Source organism: Ambystoma mexicanum, chromosome 2q (assembly GCF_040938575.1).
Source record: "Ambystoma mexicanum isolate Mex_15411 chromosome 2q, UKY_AmexF1_1, whole genome shotgun sequence".
Classification (NCBI taxonomy): domain Eukaryota; kingdom Metazoa; phylum Chordata; class Amphibia; order Caudata; family Ambystomatidae; genus Ambystoma; species Ambystoma mexicanum.
The window spans coordinates 112517309-112541046 of NC_090924.1; the positions used below are offsets into that span (position 1 = coordinate 112517309).

General features: G+C 45.5%; 1 protein-coding gene across 2 annotated transcripts in view; it reads left to right on the top strand.

The window, feature by feature from the left end:
* CRAMP1 (cramped chromatin regulator homolog 1) overlaps positions 1 to 23738 on the top strand; it is a 1760184-nt gene that overhangs the window by 170622 nt on the left and 1565824 nt on the right. For both annotated transcript variants that reach the window (XM_069646975.1, XM_069646973.1), the window contains exon 4: positions 5652 to 5805. In XM_069646975.1, coding sequence (XP_069503076.1) covers positions 5652 to 5805 — 154 coding nt within the window. The remainder of the gene's footprint in view (positions 1 to 5651; positions 5806 to 23738) is intronic.

A 23738-nucleotide genomic window follows, 5' to 3' on the forward strand; every position in this document is an offset into this window, starting at 1 on the left:
GTTCGCCACAAGCACCAACAGGAAGTGCGATCTGTTCAAGGGAATTTCCCCCGAGAGGGGCTCTAGGAGATGCGTTCGTAGTGGACTGGGAGTTTCCACTCCTTTACGCGTTCCCACCAGTCCCTGTTATTCCTCAAATGATAAGGAGGTTGAGAAGATTCCGGAAAACCATGATCCTAATTGCCCCAGATTGGGCCAGGAGAACGTGGTACCCGGACCTTCTAGATTTGTCCATTTGTCCTCCAGTCCGTCTTCTAGTCAAAGAGAATCTTCTCTCGCAGAAGGGAGGTCAGGTTCTCCATCCAGACGCCAGAACCCTCAACCTTCACGCTTGGCTTCTGAAAGAGTGGGGTAAAAGGATTAGGATCTCCCTGATGACGTCATGGAGGTGTTGCTTTCGGCCAGAAGACCGGCAACAAAGTCTTTATACCGCTGCCGTTGGAACAAATTTTGCAGCTGGTGTAGGGAAGAGAATATCGACCCTTTTTCATGTGGTACACCAACGGTGTTATCGTTTCTACTCTACTTGGCAAACTCAGGCCTTCAAGTTAGCACTGTAAAAGGCTATCTCGCAGCGCTTTCTATCTTCAAGCGCACTGCGGAAGAACCATCATATTTCAAACTTCCTCTAGTGGTACAATTTCTCAAGGGACTAACTAATGCTTACCCTCCAAAACCATTCCAGGTTCCCTTATGGGACTTAAATTTAGTCTTAAACTTCTTAATGGGCACTCCATTCGAACCACTTCACTCTTGCGCGCTGAGATTTCTCACGCTTAAAAGTGTCCTATGGGTAGCACTAACATCTGCTAGGAGGGTGAGCGAGCTACAAGCTCTATCCTGTAAACCCCCTCATACAATCTTCCACAAGGACAAAGTTGTCCTACATGTGAAGCCTAATTTCCTTCCAAAGGTGGTTTCTGAATTTTATATTACTCAGAAAATGACCTTACCTTCGTTCTACCCTGCTCCACATCCGGGAAAAGAGGAGGAAAAGCTACATAGGCTGGACCCAAGGCGAGCTCTCAGCTTTTACATCAGCAGAATGGCTAGGATCAGGCAAGCAGACCAACTGTTTGTAGGATACTCAGGTCACAAGTTGGGACTACCCATAACAAATCAAACCATCTCCAGGTGGATTATTTTGGCCATCCTGGAATGTTACAGACTGGCAGGGAAAGAGCCACCCCAAAATCTCAGGGCTCATTCAACCAGGGGTATCGCAGCCGCTTTGGCTCTCCAAAGAGGGGTACCAGCCCGGGACATATGTGCGGCTGCCACATGGTCGTCCGCACATACATTCACAAAATTTTACAATCTGGATTCCTCCACTGCTCTAGAGACCAGATTTGGCAAGGCCGTATTACATTCGGTCCATCCCTAAAGGGATACATAACATTCTCACTCCCACCTCCAATTAAATGCCACTGCTATGGGAGTCTATCAAAGATGAGGAATACGTCGGAGGACACAATCCCTTCGAAGAACAAGTTACTTCTTTACCTGGTAACGTTCTTTCGATGGGATGTTCCTCCGACGTATTCCTTATCTCCCCTCCCAACCATCCCCGCAGTGATACTTCCCTTGTGGTTGCAGCTTACGCTCCTTCAAGGTCAATAACCAATTCAGGCATGACTTTTCTTATGCTACAAAACGGAACTGAGCAACGGACGCAGCGCGTGGCTATTTATGGGCATGATGACGTCAGCGCCGATACGGTGGCCATCGAGGGACATCGACTCGGCAGACGTCGACGCGCAGTGCCCTCTACAGAAAAAATTTCCGAGACCAGCAAGCTGGAAACGTATTATCAAAGATAAGGATTACGTCAGGTAAGAAGTAACTTGTTCTTCTAAGAGACTTCATTCAAGGTGAAACATCAGTGTAATATACTCCACCTTTAGAGCCATACCACAAAACCTCGACTATGTCTGGAAAAACATCCATAAATCACAAGCATACATTTAATAAGGAACTAGTGGTAAAAAGAAGGGTGGTTAGAAAATTACAAAGAGTGGCCAACAAATCTAGGTCACAAAAAGATAAAGAATCATTCCTCAAAGAAAAAAGGAAAAGCAAGAAGTGGCTGTACTCTGAAAGGTTGTTAATCTACCAGAACGTCTCGGAACCCATGCTTAAATCACTTGTGTACAAAGACGCCAGGAGGTTCTGGTCTTTGATCAAATGGGTTGAATTGGAATCTGGCAACAACCAGACCAACCCTATAAGTGAAGATGATTGGATAAAATACTTTGAAAAACGTTTTTGCTGAATCCGGCACCATCTTAAACGACCAACATGTCCAACGCTCCGAGCTCTGGGTCTACGGCATTGATATCTGTGACATCTGAGGATGCATTTTCAATCCGAATGGCTCGCGGGCCCTGGGTCCAGACGACCTGACAAATTACATGTTGAAGGAGAATGTCGCCAAGTGAGCTAGTTTCATCCATGCATTACTAACTCGGGTCATACTATCTCACCAATTGCCTGGCTCCTGGAGGAGGGCGATGGTTGTCCTTGTTTTTAAAAAATTGGGGATTGTGAGAAACCTAAGAACTATCGACCTATCGCCCTCCTCGATGTAATTGGCAAACTCTATGGCACAATACTCTTTGACCAACTCAACAAATGGTGTATACAGAACGGATGCAACAACCCGCTACAGACAGGGTTTGTAAAGGGCATCGGGACAGGAGTAAACATCTTATTGTTGAATATACTGAAGGCCTGAGCCCAAGATGGCAAACTGAAGATCTTTATGGCCTGCATGGACTTGGTTCAAGCCTTTAACCGTATTGAGCGTCAAAGACTGTGGGCTAAACTGGAGGCAAAGGATTGCTCTGAGGCCATACTAGACCCGATCAAGGCCATGCATCAAAAGAAATCTGGCCTGTTGTCCAAAGAAATTACTACATTGAAAGTAGTCAAACGGGGATGCCCGATTGCACCGGCCTTATTTAACTTCTTTTTGGCAGACATAGCGTCGATTAAAGTAACAACCAGAATTTTACCACCATCAATAGGCAGCGATCCTCATCGACCAAACACTGGTGGGACTACAGCGTCAATTGGACGCATTGAGTGATTAAATCAAAGCAAGCGGCCTAGAGAAAAACAAAGAGAAAACCAAAATCCTAAGGGTGCTGGATTGGATCGCCACACTGAAGGCTGAAGCGAGATATCATCTAACTGCCCACCTCCAAGTAGTGGTCTGGAAACTGGACTCTGTCTTTAACTATCTAAATCAGTTCCCCAATAGCCCCTAGAGGGATCAGTTTTAGAGAATTTGTTTGAACATTCTACCCATGAACGAAATAAGAGCAATTCGTGGGATAGTGGAGGGGAACGCATGCCGTTTTTGTGACGACACCACGCCAGTTGAGACTTTAAAACATCGGATTATATTTTGTCCGGCCCTAGCGGTGAAACACATAGCTAGCTTTGGCCATCTGCTAGCTGAATATCGAATATCTGATCCTGATGTGTGGTGGAAAAGGCTGATAGAGGGCAATAGGACTAGCTACGTTATCGCGGTTGAAAAATTCTGTGCTAATTTGCTTTAATGGTAAAGGTGAAATAGACCATGGTAAACACGGGAAAATACGATAACACATTTTGTTCTCGTTTTTAAATGAAGGAGCTCAAATTTTAACCTGTTTTGCTAAAAAAACATTTTTTCAATTGATAAATAAAATAAAATACAAAAAATATGTTTTCAAAACTGCATCTTCTTGAGCTACTTTGCGTTTCCAGATAATTTTCGAGTAATGGCTCAAGAACACAGTAGATATACAAACACAGGGCTGTGGGGGTGGAGTGGTTACCAAAGCCTACCAATCGACACCAGTGCACCATTCAATGTTTTGGTAGCCCCCCAATCAGACTGGCCAGCCAAACTTTAGTTTTACACACTGTGAGCCTCATTATGAGTGTGCCGGTCTGGAAACAACGGTGCCTTTAAGCCTACCTGCACTGTTGTTTCTGGACTGGCACTGGCACACTGTGTCTCTGCGGGCTGGTGCTGTCCTGCCCGCCCGTTACTAACAGTGCTGGTGCTTCCGTGGTCCACATTCCCATGGAGTCCGTTTGGACTCCATGGGAATGGTGACTTGCAGAATTACTGGCGCCTGACTTCCCGGCCGCTGGGGTCGTAATACCCCGGTGTTACCAGGAAGTCAGGCTTACCGCCAGACCCATAATGCGGTCCAATGTGTGAGAAATGGTATCACTACATATTATCCCCACCAAAAATATCGCCGTATATCTGGTCATCTAGTACGGCCATAGGTGATATTTTTTGGGGTGGGGGTTAATTTTGGGGGTTTTTGGGAGCAGGGGTTGCGGGGGTGTCCCCCGCAGGTTCCATGCCTTAATATTGCTGCACAAATATGGCAATATCTTTGTATGGTGATATTGTTGCAGTGATATTAATACATGGAACCTGAGAAACCCTTGTCTGGTTAGAACTGGCATTGCACTCGCAAAAAATAACCTTTGTGGGCTCTGCAGTTATCCCTCGTAGGTGCTAACTGACCAAATGGAAATTCCTCATAAAGAGAAACCCAGAACAACTATTAAACAAAATGTCTTGGTCACAGGGCTTCAAAAACCCTTGGTAGTGGGAGCAAGTGGCTTCCAATGTGGTAAAAAGGCCACAACACTGTGCGCCGAAATAAAAGTATAAAGCTGCCAACAGCCTATGACACTGAACACACCTTTTTGGATCAAGGATGGCTTCATAAGACAGAAATACCCATGTATGCACTGCTGCTGCCTGTATAGCAATATAGGCTACTGGGGGCAACACATAAAAAATAAAGTTGCAATCTTAAGGGAGGCCTCAGAATTCTTGCTGTATGCGAAAACGAGTTAGCGTTTAAAAAAGCAAGCATCAAGACATGATAACTAAAAGTCAACAAAATCAGTTAACATATCGTGACCCAACACTGGCACAATATAACTGGCAATGTGCTAAGTGAGTTTTCTGCAACTGACAATTTTGTGTGAAATAGGCATAATGTAAACTGGAAATTATATGCATGCCAGGTTTGTGTATGCAAATGTAAATAAAACACCCAAAAATGTATTCATAAAAATGTTTGCAATTTATAGTAGTATTTTTTTTTTTTTTATGTTTAAGAGTGTATTCATTCTTCACTAGTAGGTTTAAAATTAATTTGATTTCATAAAACCATATTGCATGTGAAGGGCTACTGGGGAATGATGGGCAGCTCATCGTCGGTGATAATATGTTTTCTTGTCTGTTTTTTGTTCAACAGAATGATTTGGGAGGGCAGGTGTATAGATTCTCTTTAATGATCTTTAAGGTCACTTGAGCACTATACAAATGTCTATGTTCTGAGGTTACTTTTAGTCTGATGATTGAAATGAGGGCAAATTGGCCCCTGCTTATCTCTGAGATGTCTGTACTCTCATTGATCTCCATATAGTCGCACCTTTAACCTCTGGTTTGATGGGATTGGTGGTCTGTTCAAAGTTGGTCTTTCCTTTTCCCTAGTTTTTCATTATTTCACGTGTCCAAAGGAAAATCTGTTTGCACATTTGTTTTTTAACTAGAATTAAGGCACACTGTTTTGGGTAGTTGTCATTAGTTTTGTCTTTACTCGTGTTTGCCTTGTGCTTTTCAGCATGGAAAAGATTTTGAAGCAATTAAAAATAACATTGCCTTGAAGTATAAAAAGAAAGGGAAGCCAGCAAGCATGGTGAAGAACAAAGAGCAGGTCCGGCATTTCTACTATCGCACCTGGCACAAGATCTCCAAATACATTGACTTTGACAAAGGTAAGTAGGGGCAGTCTGGGACCTACCGCCTCTTTCATGTGGATATTTGCATTGAGATATTTGTGGAGATGAATTAATAACTCTTGAGTGTTGAACATGTTTTCTAGTCTGGTCTAGTGTGTGCCTGGTAGTTGTACATAGAATGGGATTTGTCTCAGTTGCTGGCTGTTAACTTCAAAACAAAGGATAAACTATCTTTCAAAGCAGAGGTCAATAATTCCCTTTATTAATTATTCATTTGGTTCCACTTAAATGCCAGAATAAGCCTTGTTTAGGAAAGTAGATGTTAGAGCAATTTCATTTTTCTACTTTTTTTTTCTTTTTCTCCAGAATGTTCTTTTGCCAGAGCATATTGCCCAGCACATTTTGTGTTCAGCCAGGTGGGGAACAGGCAAGGCTGATCCCTATTGCATATCTCCCCGGAATTGAGATGTTTGTGCATTTCATGGTTGTGCAGCATTCCCCTTCAAACATTAAGGTGCAGGCCTGCTTCAAACAAAGGAATATATATTTCAAGTATTTCATGTGGAAGCTGCAGTAGTTTACATTAGCCACAGCATGGTTAATTGTTGCTCTATATTTTTAATGATAGAAGACTGTGATATAATGTGCAGGGCCTGGTGACAACTGCTGGTAACCTTCCATGTCAAAGGTATTGTGGAATCCCTGCCCTTCTCATTAGGACAACCAAATGCCTTGTAAATGATCCTTATGTCCTTTGTGTGCAGGAGGACCGTTGCAGAGAAAAAGTAATTGGATTTGTCAGAGTGAGCCTGACCATGTCGAGTTAGAAACAAAACAATCAGGTCTAAGCACTCAGTTCTAAGATGGAGGCTCAGAGGAGCCTCTAAGAACTGACACAGTAGTGTGCCATGTTTAAAGTATGGTGAAAGGACGTACATTTTTTGTACTTCCTTTCTCCTCGCCGTGAGCTTAGAGAGCCTTTTTTTTTTTTTTAAATGGATGATTTTGGTGTTGAAGATATTAGCCAGGCAAGGGATGGCATCTCTTCTACGGAGGCAGTCGTTTGGCTGACCCAATTAGTTCCAGGCTGGAACCCTTTGTTGAGGATTAATCAGTCAGCTAATTCAGGCCCTACCCTTTGGCTTAAAATAGCCCCCAGAGTGTTCACGAAGTGCCTGGCACCGGTGGCAGGCCACCTGCTTCTACAGGGATTCACATATACCCGTACCTCGACGACTGGCTCATCCAGACCCACTCACAGTAGTTGGCCATCAGACACACGGAGGCGGTTGTCGAGCTGCTAGCGGATCTGGGATTTTTCCCACAATTAGCCAAAGTCCTGCTTGACACCATCGTAGAACGCACTCTTCCTAGGAGCCAGACTCAATACGGTCGCCTACCTAGTGTCACCATTGGAGGAGAGAGTAGCGGCCATTCTGGTGAAGGTGCAACGGCTATTGTCACTGAAGACCACCACATTGTGGACCATCAAGTCGCTGCTTGGCATTATGTCTTGTATCTACCTTTTATCCAGCACTGTAGGTTACGGATGAAACCTTTTGAGGAGTTCCTCGATGCTCGCTGGATACAGATGTCCGGAAGCTTTGTGGACAAGATCTTGCTCGACGAGGAGTTCCGTCTGGCGATAAGGTGGTGGGGCGTTCACTCCAACATCACGCGGGGCACAGAGTTTCAAAGCCCCCCCCCCATACCAGGAAACGGTCACTATGGACGGTTCCCTGGAAGGCTGGGGAGACCACACCAGACTTCTGCATGCCAGAGCCTTGTGGCTGACGGAAGAGAAGAATCTTCACATCAATATCCTGGAGCTGCGGGCAACATACTGGGTCCTCGGGTCATTCCTTCCGTCTCGGAAGGGCAAAGTGGTGAGGATCTTCACAGACAACCCCAACACGATGTTCTACATCAGGAAGCAGGGGGTACTATATCCCCAGCGCTCCCCAAAGAGGTGCAGGACTTGTGACACTAGGCTGTCAGATAAGAGATGTTCCTCATACCCTTTCGCCTGGCGGGAGTCTAATCCTGTCTTTGCCTCTCCTGCTGAGTCATCAACACACTCAAACAGTGCCCATGCAGGATGATACTCGTTGCCCCGGTGTGGCCGAGGCAGATCTCGTAACTGGACCTTCTTAGCCTGTCAGCTTCGCCTCCAATCAAACTGCCAGTAGTCCCGATCGTCTCACCAGAGAAGGAGGTGCAATCCTGCATCATGAGCCAGGATCGCTGAACCTGAGGGCTTGGGTCCTCCAGCCCTCGAGTTTGTAGGATACGAGTTGCCAGCGCACTGTAGGGAGGTCCTTGCCAAGGCCAGAGCGTTGTCAACTCTTAAGTGCTACGGTCACAAGTGGAAGCGTTTTGCTACTTGGTGCCGGTCGCAGGAGATCACCCCTCTGAGGGTCACGGCCCAGCAGATTCTTCCATAGTTATCCTTGGCCAAGGCTGCACTGGCGCACGCCTCTATCGAGGTGCATCTGGCGACTATCTCCTGCTACACCAGGTCTCCAGGAAGAGCTTCACTTTGGTCTCACCATCTCGTCATGGAATTCCTAATGGACTGTTTCGATCTTTCCGGGCCGGTGAAAGCTCCTGCCCCAGCGTGGGAACTCAACGGTGTGCTGACAAGGCTCAAGGGGGCCCCCTTCAAGACTTTGCATTAGGCCCCTCTCAAGTTCCTCTTGTGGAAGGCAGCTTTCCTTATGGCCTTTTACCTCTGCCAGGAGGGTGGGTGAGATCCAAGCCCTATCCTAAAAACGGCCATATCTAACTTTACACAAGTCGAGGGTGCTGCTGCAGACACACCCCTCTTTCATTCCGAAGGTTCAGTCGGAATTCCACCTCAACGAGCCTTTGGTGTTACCTGTGTTTTTCCCCAAAGCCTTCGTCAATGACTTAAAGGTCTTGCACATGCTGGACGTTGCTCGTGCCCTGAAGTTCTGCATGACACTCACAAAGAGTTTTCAGAAGACTTCTCAACTGTTTGTGAAAATTGGTCCTGTGAAGCAACTATGGGAAGGCCTTGTCCAAGGCTTCCATCTCAAGTTGACCCTCTGGCTGCATCACGCACTGTCATTGTTTGGTGAGCAGACTGCTGCCCGTCTGTTTGAGAGCCCACTCCACCAGAGCTATTGCTGCGATGACAGCGTTCTGTCTGGTGTGCTGAACATCTGCAGGGCTCCTACGTGGAGGTCCACGCACACCTTCACGAAGTTCTACTACATCGACAGGGATTCCAGAGAGGAGTCCAGAGGCGGCCAAGCAGTGCTAAGCAACCTGTTTGCTTGAGGTGAGTCTGTTCCAGAGGTAAGAGTAATTGATTCTTTTGAGCATTGCCACCTCCCGTGGTTGTGTAAGGTTGTACTGCTATGTGTTCGTTATTCATGAGCATGTGAATCCATGCCAGACCCCATGCTGGAAAAGGAACATGTTACTTACCTGTAACTATTGTTCTCCAGCATGGGTCTGGCATCGATTCACATGTGAACCCTCCCTCCTACCCCTCTGCGGCTTTTAGTCATACTGCCACTTTACGTGCTTACCAAATCTGAAGATGGCTGCCAGAGGAGGGGGATTAAGGAGAGGACTGTCATTGGCTGTGGGCAGCATGACCAGAGGACAGTGATTGGTTTAGAGTAGAAATACAGTGTGTGAAAATGAAACTGTTTTCCTTTTACAGAGGATTCCGGGCCTGGCGACGGGGAACTGTTACACTCACCTGGTATCCACAGGGATGCCACCCAGCCGGGTTACTCGCTGGTATGCTTCCCAGCTTTGCCCTGATGTGGTCTGCGGGGAAGGTTCTGCCTGAAAATACAGGAGGACTGTGTTCAAGACTGACCGACTGGGCTAATTATCCTCCCTCCACCCCCGTATGATTCAGTCCCTCTGGCGCCCTCTCCTCACCTTGCGGTAGAATTAGGCATGCTCTCCATCCTGCCTTCTTTGCAGGGGCGCGTTGTCTTTCATGGGCGAGTGCGGTCCACTTACTTCACTGACGCCGGCCCGTTTGATATTATTCAGGTAGGTCTTATTGCTGTTCTTTAGTTTTGTTGCTATCTTGCATGCCTTTCTTTGTTTAAAATGTCTTTTTTTTCTCCCTTAGGTATGCAGAGCTTCAGCACGGCGAACTGGCTTGGTTGAGCCCCGCTGGTAAATGATGGCGCATTAAGAACACTATGATGCGGTAAGTAAGCGCTATGCGCAGCGCTGCGAAGTCTTGCCTTTGCTAACCTGTGTTTTCCTTCCTTGTAGGTCGCGGTGTTCTTCAGCGCGAGTGTAATGTCCGGAGTGGTGCCAGGTGAGAGGCGACCAGCCAGGTAAGCCTTTTGAGCAGTTCGTAATTTGTAAATGTCTCTACTACTTTCTTTAATGTTGCCTCTATCTTCCTCTTTCAAGTCGTTTTGTCCGGAATGCATGCAGATTCGAGGTAGCTGTTCTCAGTAACTGTGAGTGTTTAAAGATGAAGACTGCAGGTAAGGTGCTGCTGCTAATGAAGTTCCTTTTGTCTCCTTGAAGGTTCTGCTTCTCCGAGGTTCGAGGGAATAGCTGGACACGGTGAGCGTCACGTTGCAAGCTGCAAAGTAATGCGAAGCGTGTTGTCTTGCTTGGTTGTGGTTTAAATAGCCCCAACAAAATAGTCCAGGTAAAGTAGTCTCTAGGCTACCACACCCAAAACACTAGACCGCATAGCTTGGTTCTTGGGAACCAAGCTATGTGGATGTCACCAATGTTGTCTGACAATACAATAAAGTAGTTCCCAAGCACATTGTTTTTTACGGTGTATGAGCCTGGCGCCATAGGCCCCAGGCCTGGCCCCATGAGTGCTTTTGAAGAGGATGCCAGGCTCTAGAGGCCCAAGTCCTGACTCCACCTGGCCAATGGGTTTGCCAGAGGGGGTTTTGGGCGAGGGTCGTGACAGGAACATTTATGAGCATGTGAATTCATGCCAGACCTGTGCTAGAGAACAGTAGTTACAGGTAAGTACCTTTTTCCATACACAGCCAATTACCCATCAGACACAGAACGGGTGTAGTTGGTTTGCGGGATCTCTGGGACAGCAGGGCATTCACAGGGGACGCTACATAAATATGTGCCGAGGTAAATCAAGAGTTAGAAGACCATCCACACAAGGGTCTTCCTCTTAACTTGGGAATTGAGGTATTGGTGATTACCACTGGTTTGTCCCTAGAGTAAGAGTCCATATCATGATAATATCTTGACAGGTGAGAAATGCAATAGGGAGGGAAAGTAGGCCCTCTTAAATTAAAACAGACAAAAGAGAGGGAGCGGGACAAAACATTAAAACCTGCGAATTCCCGGTTAAAGGGAAAGAGAACATGTAACAAGGAATGGGATGGAAAAACACAGCAGGATGAGAAAAGAAGTCTGGTCACCCTACCTATGCAATTTATGAAAAGAAGATCATCAGGACCCCAAGTTTTAGTGACAAGACTGCCTGACCCATCCTTAATAAGAGGTACATTAGATGAATAGGTTGACTTCAAGGAAGTAAAAATGTAGATTCTTGTAAGGGAACAAAGTCTATCCAGGTGGATGAATTAACAACACAGACTATTGGCCATTGTCCCGGGAGATTTTAATGACGGCAACATAGACAAGTTAATGAGTTTGAGGCAATTTAAATCTCTTCAAGTTTTCTCTATTAACAATGAGGAAATAGTACTAGCGATCAGACAAGGGGAGGTGGCCAGAGAATGGCTAGAATATCTGGCTGATTTTGACTTGGGTTTTATGGCGATGGTAAATCAGAATGAAATTGCAAGCTAGTCACTTATTTGAATGGGAAAGTCGGCTCCCACACGGACTGCATTTTTGCCTATCCCCTAATTAGAAGTATAGCTTCAACTATAGGGATGACATACAATGGGCTGAGTGATCATGCCTTGCTCTGTTGGACTTTAGATTATGACCATGCGATGCAAAGCCATTGCGTAAGTCTGTCATCAACGTAGAGGTAAATATGAAGTGCAACAGATTGATCTGGAATGGCCAGAATGTTAATACATTTAAAGCTGAATTGGCGCTGAACACTCTCCCCATTGTGGTGATATTGGAAATGTATGAGTGGAATTATGGTGACACGATCATCTCTGAAGATCCTGGACTAGGCCTCTGACATACAAATTGCCACAGAAAGAATGTGCTACGCAGGGAAGTAAAATCCATAAATAATGCTACCCTTTAAGATTAAGAACACAATATAAAATTGGATGCAATGATTGACCCTCGCTGTAAAATCTTTGCTGGATTAATCCTGAGAAAATTGAATGGTGGGTCAACAATTCAGATCTGCTGTCCCCATTTCAAACTGGTTTTAGAAGTGGTTGCAATACCTCACATCACATCTGAGCCCTAAACTATATAACGGCAGAATCCATTTGCCTTCCTGGCCTGAGGCTCAGTCTATGCTATATTGACACTGTACTTGTGCATTTGATAGGGTCACCCAGCCCCCTTCTTTGGGAAAGGCTTAGGACTTGGGGAATAGATCCAGATCTACTCAGTTTCATCAAATTGCTATATACTGATAGCACAGTATTGGTTCGCTTAGATTCTGAAGCCGCCCTTTCTTTCCCTATTAAAATAAATGTAAGGTTGAAACAAGGTTGCGTTGTATTGCCATTGTTATTTATCCTATATACTGTGGACATGGATACAGCAGTTACAGGAGCCTGTAATACCCCTACCCCTGTGTGGGTAATGTTTTGGTCCCGTGGTTGTCATTTGCCGACAATAATATCCTGTTGGACTGAACGCCAATAGGACTTCAGCACTCTATCGAGGCACTTGCCACCTATGCATCCAGTAATAACATGAAGATAAATATTTTAAAAAATAAGGTTATGGCATTTATTAAGAAACATAGCAGTATTAATTACTGCTGGAGTATAGAGAGAGAGACTCAAAGTGGTTAAAACATACATCTACCTCGGTATACCAATGGTATCCACTCTTAATAACTCCTCTGTAGGAAACTATGCCCATCAGAAAGTGATGAAGAAATGGGTGGGGGTCAGAAACATCATCACTACAAAGGGTAGCCAGAATATTGAGGGATACATAGAGCTATACGGGATTGGAATTGTTCCTTGCATCCTTTATCGATTGGAGGCTCTTCCTTTGAACATGCTTGCTTTTTTAGACCGCCTGGAAGCCAAATTGTTGCAGCCCATTCTTGGTGTACCTCGGGCAATTCCATTTGAAGCCCTCCGATTCGAATTGGGATATACATTGTGTATAGGTGCATTATAAATACTCATTCAAATTGTAATGAGCTTCGGGCAAGTTGGTTTATGCATAGAGCATAATTTTGTTGCACTCTGTAAAGCTGGAACTGATAGCAATTTTCTCCTTCACATTTTCACTCAAAATAATGAATTGAATTCATTATTTCATGATTTAAAGAAATCAGTCATTGCATTTCTTGATACTATTGACCTGGATCTTCCTAATTAATGCATTTACTCCTTATTATCCAAGGTAATGAAAAAGAAAACCATGACCTGGGATTGTGCGCAAAATCAGAGTATTCTTGTGTCGGATAAAAAATGATATCTAGAATACTCAACCTCCTGGCTTTTGGCCGGGTCTGCCTTGTTCTTACTTATGTAAGACCTGTATGAGGTGAGGAAAGGCGCTTTATTCATTATTTGCCTTTTAACGTACTTGCCACACTAGACTAAATTGGCGGTTGGAAGGCCATGAAGAAAGAGAAAAGACTGTGTCAAATGTGTGGCGAGATGGTTGAAATAAGTAGGCACTTATTAACCCAATGTAGTAGATTACAAGATTAATATAGCTTGAGTTATGGCAGATTTGTGCACACTGCCGCAGTTTTGGAGCACGCTCCAAGGTGGAGAATCGCTAGTTATTACCATAGCAGGTTTTCACATTTGAAAGGCGATTATAACTAACATGTGCTTTGTTACATATTTAATTTTATTATATCATAATTGTATAAGAGTAAAGGAGGATATTAGGATTTTAAATATTGAGAATTTGAATGTTGAAATATTGTATTTGTAAAAGCTTTCTTATTAAATATTTTTAATATATGTTTAATACAGTGTTAAAGGTGGGACATGTCTAACCAAAATAGCATTTTAATAAAATAAAGAAAATAAAAAAGTCTAGTCAGGCCGCATCACGCAAGGACAATCTGCATAGAGAGACTGTATCTCTGTATATCACCGCTAGATGGCCCTTGACATGTCTCTGCCAATATTTTACTTTATTCTTAAAGGAATCTTGATTCTCAAGGAACGTGATTTTAATTTCTATATACCACACAAGAAAATCATATTTTGAACTGTAGCCTGCACAACCTTAATGTGGGGTTTTCAAACGCGTCTCTTTTCTCATCATATTACTGGGGATCCTCGATCGATTAGTATTATGACTTGAGGGGAATAACTTCTCCTATAGGGAGTTGATACAGAGGGTGGCCTATCTGTCTCGGCAGTTAAATAGAATTACTTTTCTTATAAGTGACCATCACTAGTTCTTTAGCGCGCGACTGATCTTTGTTCTAGCTAACACACTTTCTGTTGATGGAATCTTGCTTTATAATACTTAATTCTTTCGATAGTTCACTCTTATTCCCAGTTAACCTCACATGCGCCAAAGGCCATACTGTGACAGTTAGGCCCACCAGAAGTTATCTCACCTCTACCTTGGTTAATACAATCAACAAATTGGACAGATCCTTACAGCTGGCAGTAAGATTGGTGAGCTGTGCTCTTAATGACGGTATCTTCTTTACTACGTTGATGTACGTGGTATTACAGGACAGAAAACATTGTTTAACAACTGATGTATTCATCCTGTTCGTTTTATGAACTAGCATCACAAAATTTCTGGCCTACAAACCTCTGAGGTTCACTAACCCTATTAAGGGTCATTCAAAACTAGTGTATTAGATGATGCTGAGTGAAGTCGTCATTCGCCAGAGGTCGACCTCTATTAGCAGTGCTGATCATCTCAGCAATTACAAAATGTATGGACAAGGCCTTTCATTCCTCTATTGGATCCACACAAGGGTGAACATCGGTGGGAATTATTTAATTCCTGCCCCCTTCTCATGGGACCTCAAACTCTGATAAAGGATCCTACCCTCTCAATGATCTTTTTTTACCCCTTTATGGGCACAATGTTGGACCTAGCGGGAATTTGGCCATCACTAATCTCCTTAACTGCATAATTAGCAATAGGGTCCGACATTACCACGTCTTTGGAAGACTTATGTACACGTTTGTGCTTTACATTTAAATTGTATTGTGTGTCTTCGGAAAGAGTTTCTTTTTGCACCTGCTGGCAGTTGTGGTATTTTTTTTTTTTTTACAGTTTTTGATACATTTTACTTATGCACTTTTCTGTTTACTGCGAATGGCTGTAAAAGTTGATGTGGTAAGTCAGGCTCCTGTTGGGTAGAATTGCATGCAGTACCCTCTGGGACCACCACACACAATTAGGACTACAGGTTTAATCAAGACCAACCTTTGGTATAAGTCTGTACCACACAGTTTATTGGTAGCGAGCTGAGCAGCCAGGCTTATCTCAAGAGTGAATGTGAGCAGTATAAGTAGTTACACAGAGGACTTTCAATCACAGTGGTTCATGTAGACACTTGTACTCAAGGTTTCTTGGTAAAACACTTAATTACACAATCGGTTAGAAAACATTTCATTTGAAGAAGACAATTTAATATGATCTACCAATACACTTCAATGCAAAACTAGTTTTTGAGACAGTTTGAGCTCCCCTTAAATAGGAGCCAAATGGCAGTTCAGTTGCTTAGCAGTGAGCAAAAAGGACAAAAGTAAGTAGATTACATATACTTTCTAAATAGTCCAAATAGTTTCAGTTCACCAGAAGAGTTCAATTCAAGTCAATAGGCCTGTGCAAATTCAATGGACTAGTGTTCTGGATAGGAAAGAGCCGTTCTCGTATCAAACGGTAAAGTCTTTGCAAAAGTTCTCAGAAGTAGTTTAGGCAAAAAATAATCATTTGTGGGGTCACAAGCTGATTAGGCCTGCAAGTTGGGAAAGTTTCACAAACTTTCACTGCAAGAGTGGCGTTCTCTCAATCGGTTTGGCACAGTACCTTTTTGTATGAAGAAACAAATGTTGCTGACATTGTGGTTCCTGGCAGTTCCTGCAGATCTCGCTGTTTCTGAGCCTCAGTCGTGGGGACAAGAGGGAGGACGTCGAGACTCATGCACGGGATCGTTGAAGAAAGCAAACAAAATTGAGTCACTTCAGTTCCAGTAGCTGTAGATTCAAGAGCACAAACTGGTGTCCCTCTCCCTGGTTAATCCTAACCAGCCTTGAGAATGGTGTCCAGGTGTCATACGAGTTGATTGGTCCCATCAACTCAAAGGAAGAAGCTGTCCTTGAAGGAGCTTCTATGTCGAATAGAGTTTGGGCATTCGGACCTGCAGCAGGGCTTCACCGGGCAAACCAATGGTCCAGGAGTTGCAGCAGCCATCCTCTTCCAGCTCGTCTTCGTTTCTTTCGTTCCAGTGGTCGACTCTGCCTTCCAGTCCACGAGACTCGCCTTTTAAACAGTTCTCTCCCTTTCATTAGTCCAGTTTTCACTCACCCAGCAGGGTGGCTGTCCTTGCCGGACAGTCAGCCAGCAAAGCACGCTAGAGTGCATTTGGATCTCTTAGGAGACTAAGCACAGGGAGTTTCGGGCACCTCACTTCCTGCCCACCCCAGACACTCGGGCACCAGAGGCGGTCTTCAGTCCTGAAGCCCCCCAAAGGCACACAAACCAAGGGACCAAACCTGGTTTGGCGCGCAGAGACAAACACTAGAAGGACCTTTCCAAAAAGAAATGCCTGAAAAAAGACGATTGGGACCCATTTAAACAAAGGGGCTTAAGGCGCCATCTTGAAAAACATGGCTCCCGTGATTTTTTGCTACCGGTGTTCGCGGTCAGGAAAAATCATGGTAGTTTGTTGTAAAACCACTGCCACCAGCCTTTTCAATAGGAAAGGGTAGCATTTGACTGCTACATGAGTGTTTAGACACAGGGGATACGATGTAACCCCTCCAGCTCTCCATTGTAAGATTGTGTGTGCTGGGTATAGGAATTTGGAAAAGACCAGTAAAGTCAATTTCACTTTACATTCTCTGGGAAACGGTAGCTGATCACAGAGAAGGTATTTAAACCTTTGGGAAGTCTAAATGACATCCCTGTGTCACTGCACTGAGGGTGCTGTGCAACACACATGAAAAGATGATGCCTATGGAGTTGTCTAAAATGTAGTGGTCGTCTTAGGTCGGCGAGTTGCTATTTACTTGAGTGGGATCTAAGTGCTATCGGAATCCATGCCCACAGTTGTTTCATGGGCACAGGAGTGGAGCCTTTTTTCGTACTGTCTTGAGATATCATTTGGGGACCATGTACAGCAGTTTTGATTTCTTTTGACGACAGGCCTTTTGGGAGCCTCCTCTGGTCAGATGACTCTCCTATCCCTGGGGTATCCCCTGCCAATGGGGATGCTGTAATCTTTTCCGACCTTTTGTCCTCAGTAGGTTGGAGCTTTTTCCTTTCATTATGTTTCCTTTGTGTTTGGCTTCCGTTTCTTCTGTGTTTTGAACCAAAGTTGGGACTGAATTTATTTCTGTATCTGCTACTTCTATATAGAGCTTCAGTTCTTGATGTATAGCGTGGTTTGGAATTTAAGGTGTCAAGCTCCCTTTTCTGTTTACGGTCTTGGACACAATTTCCTCTCATCTCAGTTAATAAGTAGCCCAATCTCTATAGATCCTCTTCTACCTCTTTTGGTGTCACTTTCAACGAGGAGGGAGCTATATGGAGGTAGGACTTCGCTTTGCAACCTTTATGGTATGGTTCCACTAGTGTGAAGTAGTCGGATCTCCGTGATCTGAGATTGCAAATTTTGAAGAAGCGGTTGAGGACGTTTTTTCTATTCAGGACTAAGTCATCGTAGTTGTCGTTAGCTTGTTCCAATTTGAAAATTTGTGTCCGAGTCACCTTCCTGGTTAAATTGTCATCTGGCTTTTTGGTTCTTTGTTTTGCCCCACTTTCGTGCCTGCAATGTAATCGGAGGGAAAAGTAATCAATCTGGTGTTTACTTTTATTTTGTTGAGTTTTTGATCTAGAACTTCTATGGATTGGTGATCTAAGGTTTTTCTCCATTTCGGTCAGTCTATGCCTGACCGGGGTGTCGTCTCTTTTTCGGTCTCACAGTGGACGTTGCTTGATTTTTACAATGTCCAGGCACTTATTCAGCTTTTCTATGTCTAGGCGGAATTGTGGGTGAAAAAGTCCAATCTGTGGTTGGCCCCAATTTCTTACATCTTTCTTCTAGAGTCCTGAATGGGGCCTCGGGATTTCCTACCGAAGTGTTATGAATGGCGTAGTAGCCGTCTTCAGAGTTCGATAGAGTAGTACATGTCCTTAGTTGATCTTCTGTAGTACACCCCTTCTGGAGCATTTAGTCATCAGTGGAAAGGCGCTGAGTTATATTCATCAAAATCTTGTCAGCGAGAAAGTCTTCCACTGTTATTGGTGATTTGTCGAGGTAATCCTGTCTAGGGCTTGGGTTTATTATGGTATCTTGTGTCTAAGAGGTTTTGTCACACCCGTGGCTTTTTGTAATTTTTTTGAAGGACATATCGCCGGAGCATTGATTTTAAGGCTGCTCGTTTCGGATCCTAAAATCTCTGCGGCGGAAGGGCGAAGCGTAACTTGTCTCTCGCCGAAAGCGGTTTTCGATTTTATTTTAAAATTTTCAAAGATTGAGATGTCTTTGTTGGGCTCCTTGTGGCCAGAGTTTAAATCGGTGGTTCGGTTTTCCTTTGATTTGTGGAGCTTGCTGGTAAGTCTGAAGTCCCTTCATATTTTGGGTTTTATGCTTTAACGGTCTCTTTAAGGGGCCTAACTTTGACTTTGAAGCAGGAGAGGACGTTGCACGTTGGACTGGACGAGTGTAGTTTACTGAAGGGTGCAAGCGCGATCGTGTCGGTCGACATTATGGTCAAAAGATCAGGTTTCTTTGACGGTGTTTCTTTTGAGGAGTTAGATGGAAGTTCACTCAGCCTTCTATTTCTAGGTGGGGTGCAAAGAGGTATCGCCGATGAGGTACTTCCAGGGAGATAAATATTCGATGATTCATATGCTTTCTTTTGAGCCTGAAGTAATTTCAGAGTTGAATTTTCTTTGTCGTTTTGTAGGCTTGGGGTTGTCGCTCCTTTAGGGGAAACTGTATCGGATGCCCTGATGCAGGGTAAAATGTCGGTCTCCATAGAATGATGTTCGTTGCATACATACAGAGGCTCGGATGGCAGATCAGAATCCAAGACCAGGCTTTTTGAGGGCGAAAGATCTATGGAAAGCCTGGACTTTCGAGGAGAGATCGTTCTCAAGGGTATGTACGGTAGGGGCCAGTCAATACATGTACCCTCGTTTTATTGCTCCTTTCTGTTGGAAGTTCTGTGTCACACGTCTCTCCCTGGAGGGCACAAGCCGGGTTGTCAGGCAGGAGGGATGGTATTTTTGGATTAGTGGACAGTGGCACTTGTAAAGACGGAAGTGTGGAATTCTGAATTTTTTGAACTGGCGTTTCGACCGTTTTCCATTATTTTATAGCTAGCTGTTTCTCTTACACAACCTCAAGTATTTCAGCGTTTGATAGTTTGGTTGTTAAGTCGAATTTCCACTTGCACTGCTTCTTCAGAAGTCTTTTAACGCATTAGATCGGAAGAGTAGTCTTGTGTGGGTCAGCTTTTTTTTTTTTTTTCTTTCTTTTCCTTCCCCATCATGCTTTTTTCTGATTGGGATAGACGCTGTAAAGTTGTGTTTCCCATTTTTTTCTCTGACCTTGGATTCCTCTGAAGGTGGGTCTGAGCTGATTTATTTTTAGCTTCTTGCAAAAAAGACAGGGTGAGTGTTTCTTCATAGGATTTGTTTTTTTCAGTGTTTGATATGGGCAGTCCAGCCAGTTGATTTCAATGTCTGCTTAGTCTATTGTGAAAACAGTTTCACTTTCGCTTTGATGAGTTGAGCACCTCCGGGATCTCCACGCAGCTGGAGGAGCTGAGCACGGTGCCACCTCCACTTTCAGCGTGGACTTCGACTAGCATGTCGAGGAGTACTTTACCAGGTGCTTCACCTCCAAGTTGCAAAGATTTTGTCAGGTGAATCGGGGTCCCAAGCGGGGCAGGAAACATGGAAGAGTCGTCGCTCCCCTCACCCCCCTTCTTGGTTTGGGTATGGGAGTCTCCATGGACCAGCGAGTGATTTGACCTTCCATCTAGAACTTACCCAGGGCCGGCTTTTCCATGTGTCGGAGCCTTGATTGTCTCCACATTGCTGTGATTGTCCAGGAGCCCACACCGCAAGCCCGTACCCACACCAGTTTTGGGTACCTTTAGCAGTCCGTCCTCCGACAGGTGACGCCGGTCCGCACCTCACAGTTAAGGAGCGGCGTGCCGGGGACTCTAAGCCAGAAAGGACAGGAGAGCCCAGGGGATCTGGAAGGTCAGGAGCCAAATGTGAGAAGTCCTTACTATTATCGATGAGATTTTAGTCGATTTTGATATGTTCTCTGCAAAGTGCACAGCCCAGAAATGCATGCTTTACGTGTAAAGGCTTTTTCCAAGTTTTCTGAGGACTGTTGAGAAGTTGTTTGAAGTAATGCTGAAACTGAGGTCGAGCGAACCCTGCCCAGAGGCAAGGCCACTATTCCCTCACGTCCAGCACGGGAGCTTCTAAGGCACTGTCTCTCGTCGTCCTGACTCTTGCTTGCCGACGTAGTAGTAGCAACAAGGGGTACAGCAACTTCCATTTCTTCCAATGACTGCCAAAGACTGCAGTCACCTCGGCGGTCAGCTCCGTGGCCATAGGAAGTATTTTGTGGGTCCACCCACAACATTGGAAACTGGAGACAGACTGTTTTAGGAAAAAATCACAGTAAAGACTGCCAAAGACTGCGGTCACCTCTGCAGATACTACCTTTCATAAGGACAAGGTGGTGCTTAGAACCCACCGCTCGTTCTTGCCTAAGGTGGTCTCCTCTTTTCACCTGAATGAGGAGATAGCGTTACCTACATTCTTCGCAGGTCCTAAGATCGACGCTCACAGGGTTCTGCACTGTCTAGACGTCAGGCATGCTCTAATATTATTCTACCTGGACAGAACGAAGAGCTTCAGCAAATCAGATGCTCTTTGTCACATTCGGTGGGTCAAAGCCCGGCTGTCAGGCTTCCAAGGCCTCCATAGCAAGGTGGATGGTTACGGCCATCAAGGAGGCCTACGAGGGGCAGCACAAGCCTCTCACGGCAAAAATGCATGCCCATGCTATCAGAGCCAAGGCCACAGGTGTTGCGTTCCAGAGGCATGTCCCATGGCAGGTTATCAGCAAGGCGGCTACATGGGCTACGCCCTCGGCCTTCTGCAAGCACTACTGCTTGGATGCTGGCTCCAGGTCGGACGCGGCATTTGGGATGGCAGTGTTAAGGAACTTGTTTTCCTAGGAGGGGCAGCTCTCCACCCTGGGGTTGCATTCAGTTGTAATCCCCCATACAGTATGGAGGAAAGGGGACTGGACGTAGGAGTAATTACTCACCCTAGTGACTAACGTTCTCCTTGTCCATAGTCCCCTTTCCTCCATACGTCTCACCATCCTCCCCCTAATAAAATGTGTGTCATTAGGCAATGGTAATATTGTCGACGCATCAAAGGGGACTGAGGAGTGGCACCGGTGGGCAAAGTCAGGGGATATGCTATATTTTATTTATAGCGTGCCCATACACAAGTGTTTCAAAGTGCGACGAGGCATGGGAGTGGACCAGTGGGGGGGGAACAAGACAATGATCTTACTAGGCCCAGTGACATTGAGATTGTACAAGTGCAGGGGAGAGGAAAGGGGATAAGTGCCAAGGGAAGGGCAGGAGGAGCAAGTGCAGGGCATATGATCTAAACATCAAGAAACAAGAAGTGCAGCCAGCAGGTGGCAGTTCAAGGTGAAGTGCAAAAAAGCAAGTGATAGATGGTGCAGTTAGGGGGGAATGCAGCCCCAAGTGCAGGGTTGCCAGGAGGCAGTGCAGGTGTGCAGCTTGGAGGTGCCTGGACCTGTGCCTGTGGTCCCAGGGTAGCCAGGTAACCAATGTAGTGTCAGACATAAAATCAGCAAGGACGTGTAAGAGAGAAGGCATTAGCAAAGAGGAAAGTGTTGAGCTGCTTCCGTAACTGGAGATGGTTCTGCTCAAGTTTAGGAGAGGCAGGGAGGCTAGGGAGGCACCTGTCAAGAGAGATCTGCACCCAGCTCGTTGCTTGGAAAAGCACCTGACCTTCAAGGAGTTGGAGGAGCGAAGGGCTAGAGTAGGAAGGCCTTGTGGACAATGCAAAGGGTCTTGAATTTGATCCTTGCAGCCACTGGGAGCCAATGGATGCATTTTAGTGCTGCAGATACAGTTGCTGGGCTTGAGGCAAGGACAAGTCTTGCAGTCCTGTTCTGGTTGAGTTGCAGAGGACGGAGAGTAGAGGCAGGCAGAATTAAAAAGAGGCTGTTATAGTCGCGACTACAGAGAACCAGAGCTCTATAAACAGTGAGCCTCTGGGGAAAGAGAGGAGAGGGAGAATACCTCTGAGGAGGTGCAGCTGGTAGTTTGACTTCTTATAGACATCGCAGATGTGAGGAGAGAAGGACAGTGTGGAGTCAAAGATTACCCTGAGGTTCTTAGCCTCGCAGGAGGAGGGCCAAGGGAGGCCAGCCAGAGAGTGAGGGGAAAGAGGGGTGCAGGTGTGCCGATGAGGAGGATCTCAGTCTTACTGGCATTCAGGCAGAGATCATTGGCGGCGCACCACTCTTGGATTGCAGAGAGACAATCCGGGATGAGAAAAGGGGAAGAGGCGGCAGTGGGGAGCCTGAAAGCGAGCTGGGTGTCATCCGCATAGCACTGGAAGTTGACGCAGAATGTGGCTATGCAGTGAGTGAGAGGTGCCAAGTATTGGTTGAACAACCAGGGAGAAAGTTTGGAACCCTGTGGAACACTAAAGATGGAGACAGAGATGGAGGTGAGGAAGGACCCAAGTTGGACCTGGGAGGGTCAATCGGAGAGGAAAGAAGTTCACCAGGCCAGAGCCTGATCAGTGATACCCAGATTATCACAGAGCCGGTTCAGCAGGGTGGCATGGTTAACTGTATCAAAGGCAAAGGAGAGATCAAGTAGGATAAGGACAGAGGGGGAAGATTAGAATCCAGGTTAGAGAGCAGGTCTTCACGGATGTTCACGAGAGCAGTTTCCATGCTTTTGGTTACTCTGAAACCAGACTGATAGTCATGGTGACAGCCAACAGATTCAGTGTGAAGATTAAGCTGGGAGATGGCCAGTTTTTCCAGGATTTTGCCCAGGAAAGGAGTGATGAAGATCAGGCGATATTTAGCCGGAAGGGAGGGGTCGGCTGAGGGCTTCTTGAGAAGAGGGTGGACAAGAGAGTGCTTCAGGGGGAGGAGAAGGTATCGGAGTGGTTGCAGAAGTCAGCCAGGGCTGGGTTGAGGGTGTCAATGTGGTCCTTGATGGTTTGGGAAGAACAGGTAGGAACCTGTTTAAATGAGGTACTCCTACGTCCTGTCCCCTTTCCTCCATACTGCATGTGGCGTTCCTCGCTAGGAGCTGGAGACAGAACCTTTATCACCAGAAAAATCCTTCTTCCCCTTTATATTTAGAGGGGCGCGGTGAGCATGTGCTCCCCTGACTCCGCCCACCGGTACTACTTCCCAGTCCCCTCTTCTGCGTCCATGGGATGGGCCGATTTCACCAGCGCTCCTGGGTTTGACTTTGGCCTTGTAATTCCATGCGCTCTTCCCCTGATACTTTCTTCTGTCTTTCGTCTTCAGTTTTTTATTCAATCAGGTACTCTGTCGCCACGCTCCTCCCCCGGTGCATGCGATGTCA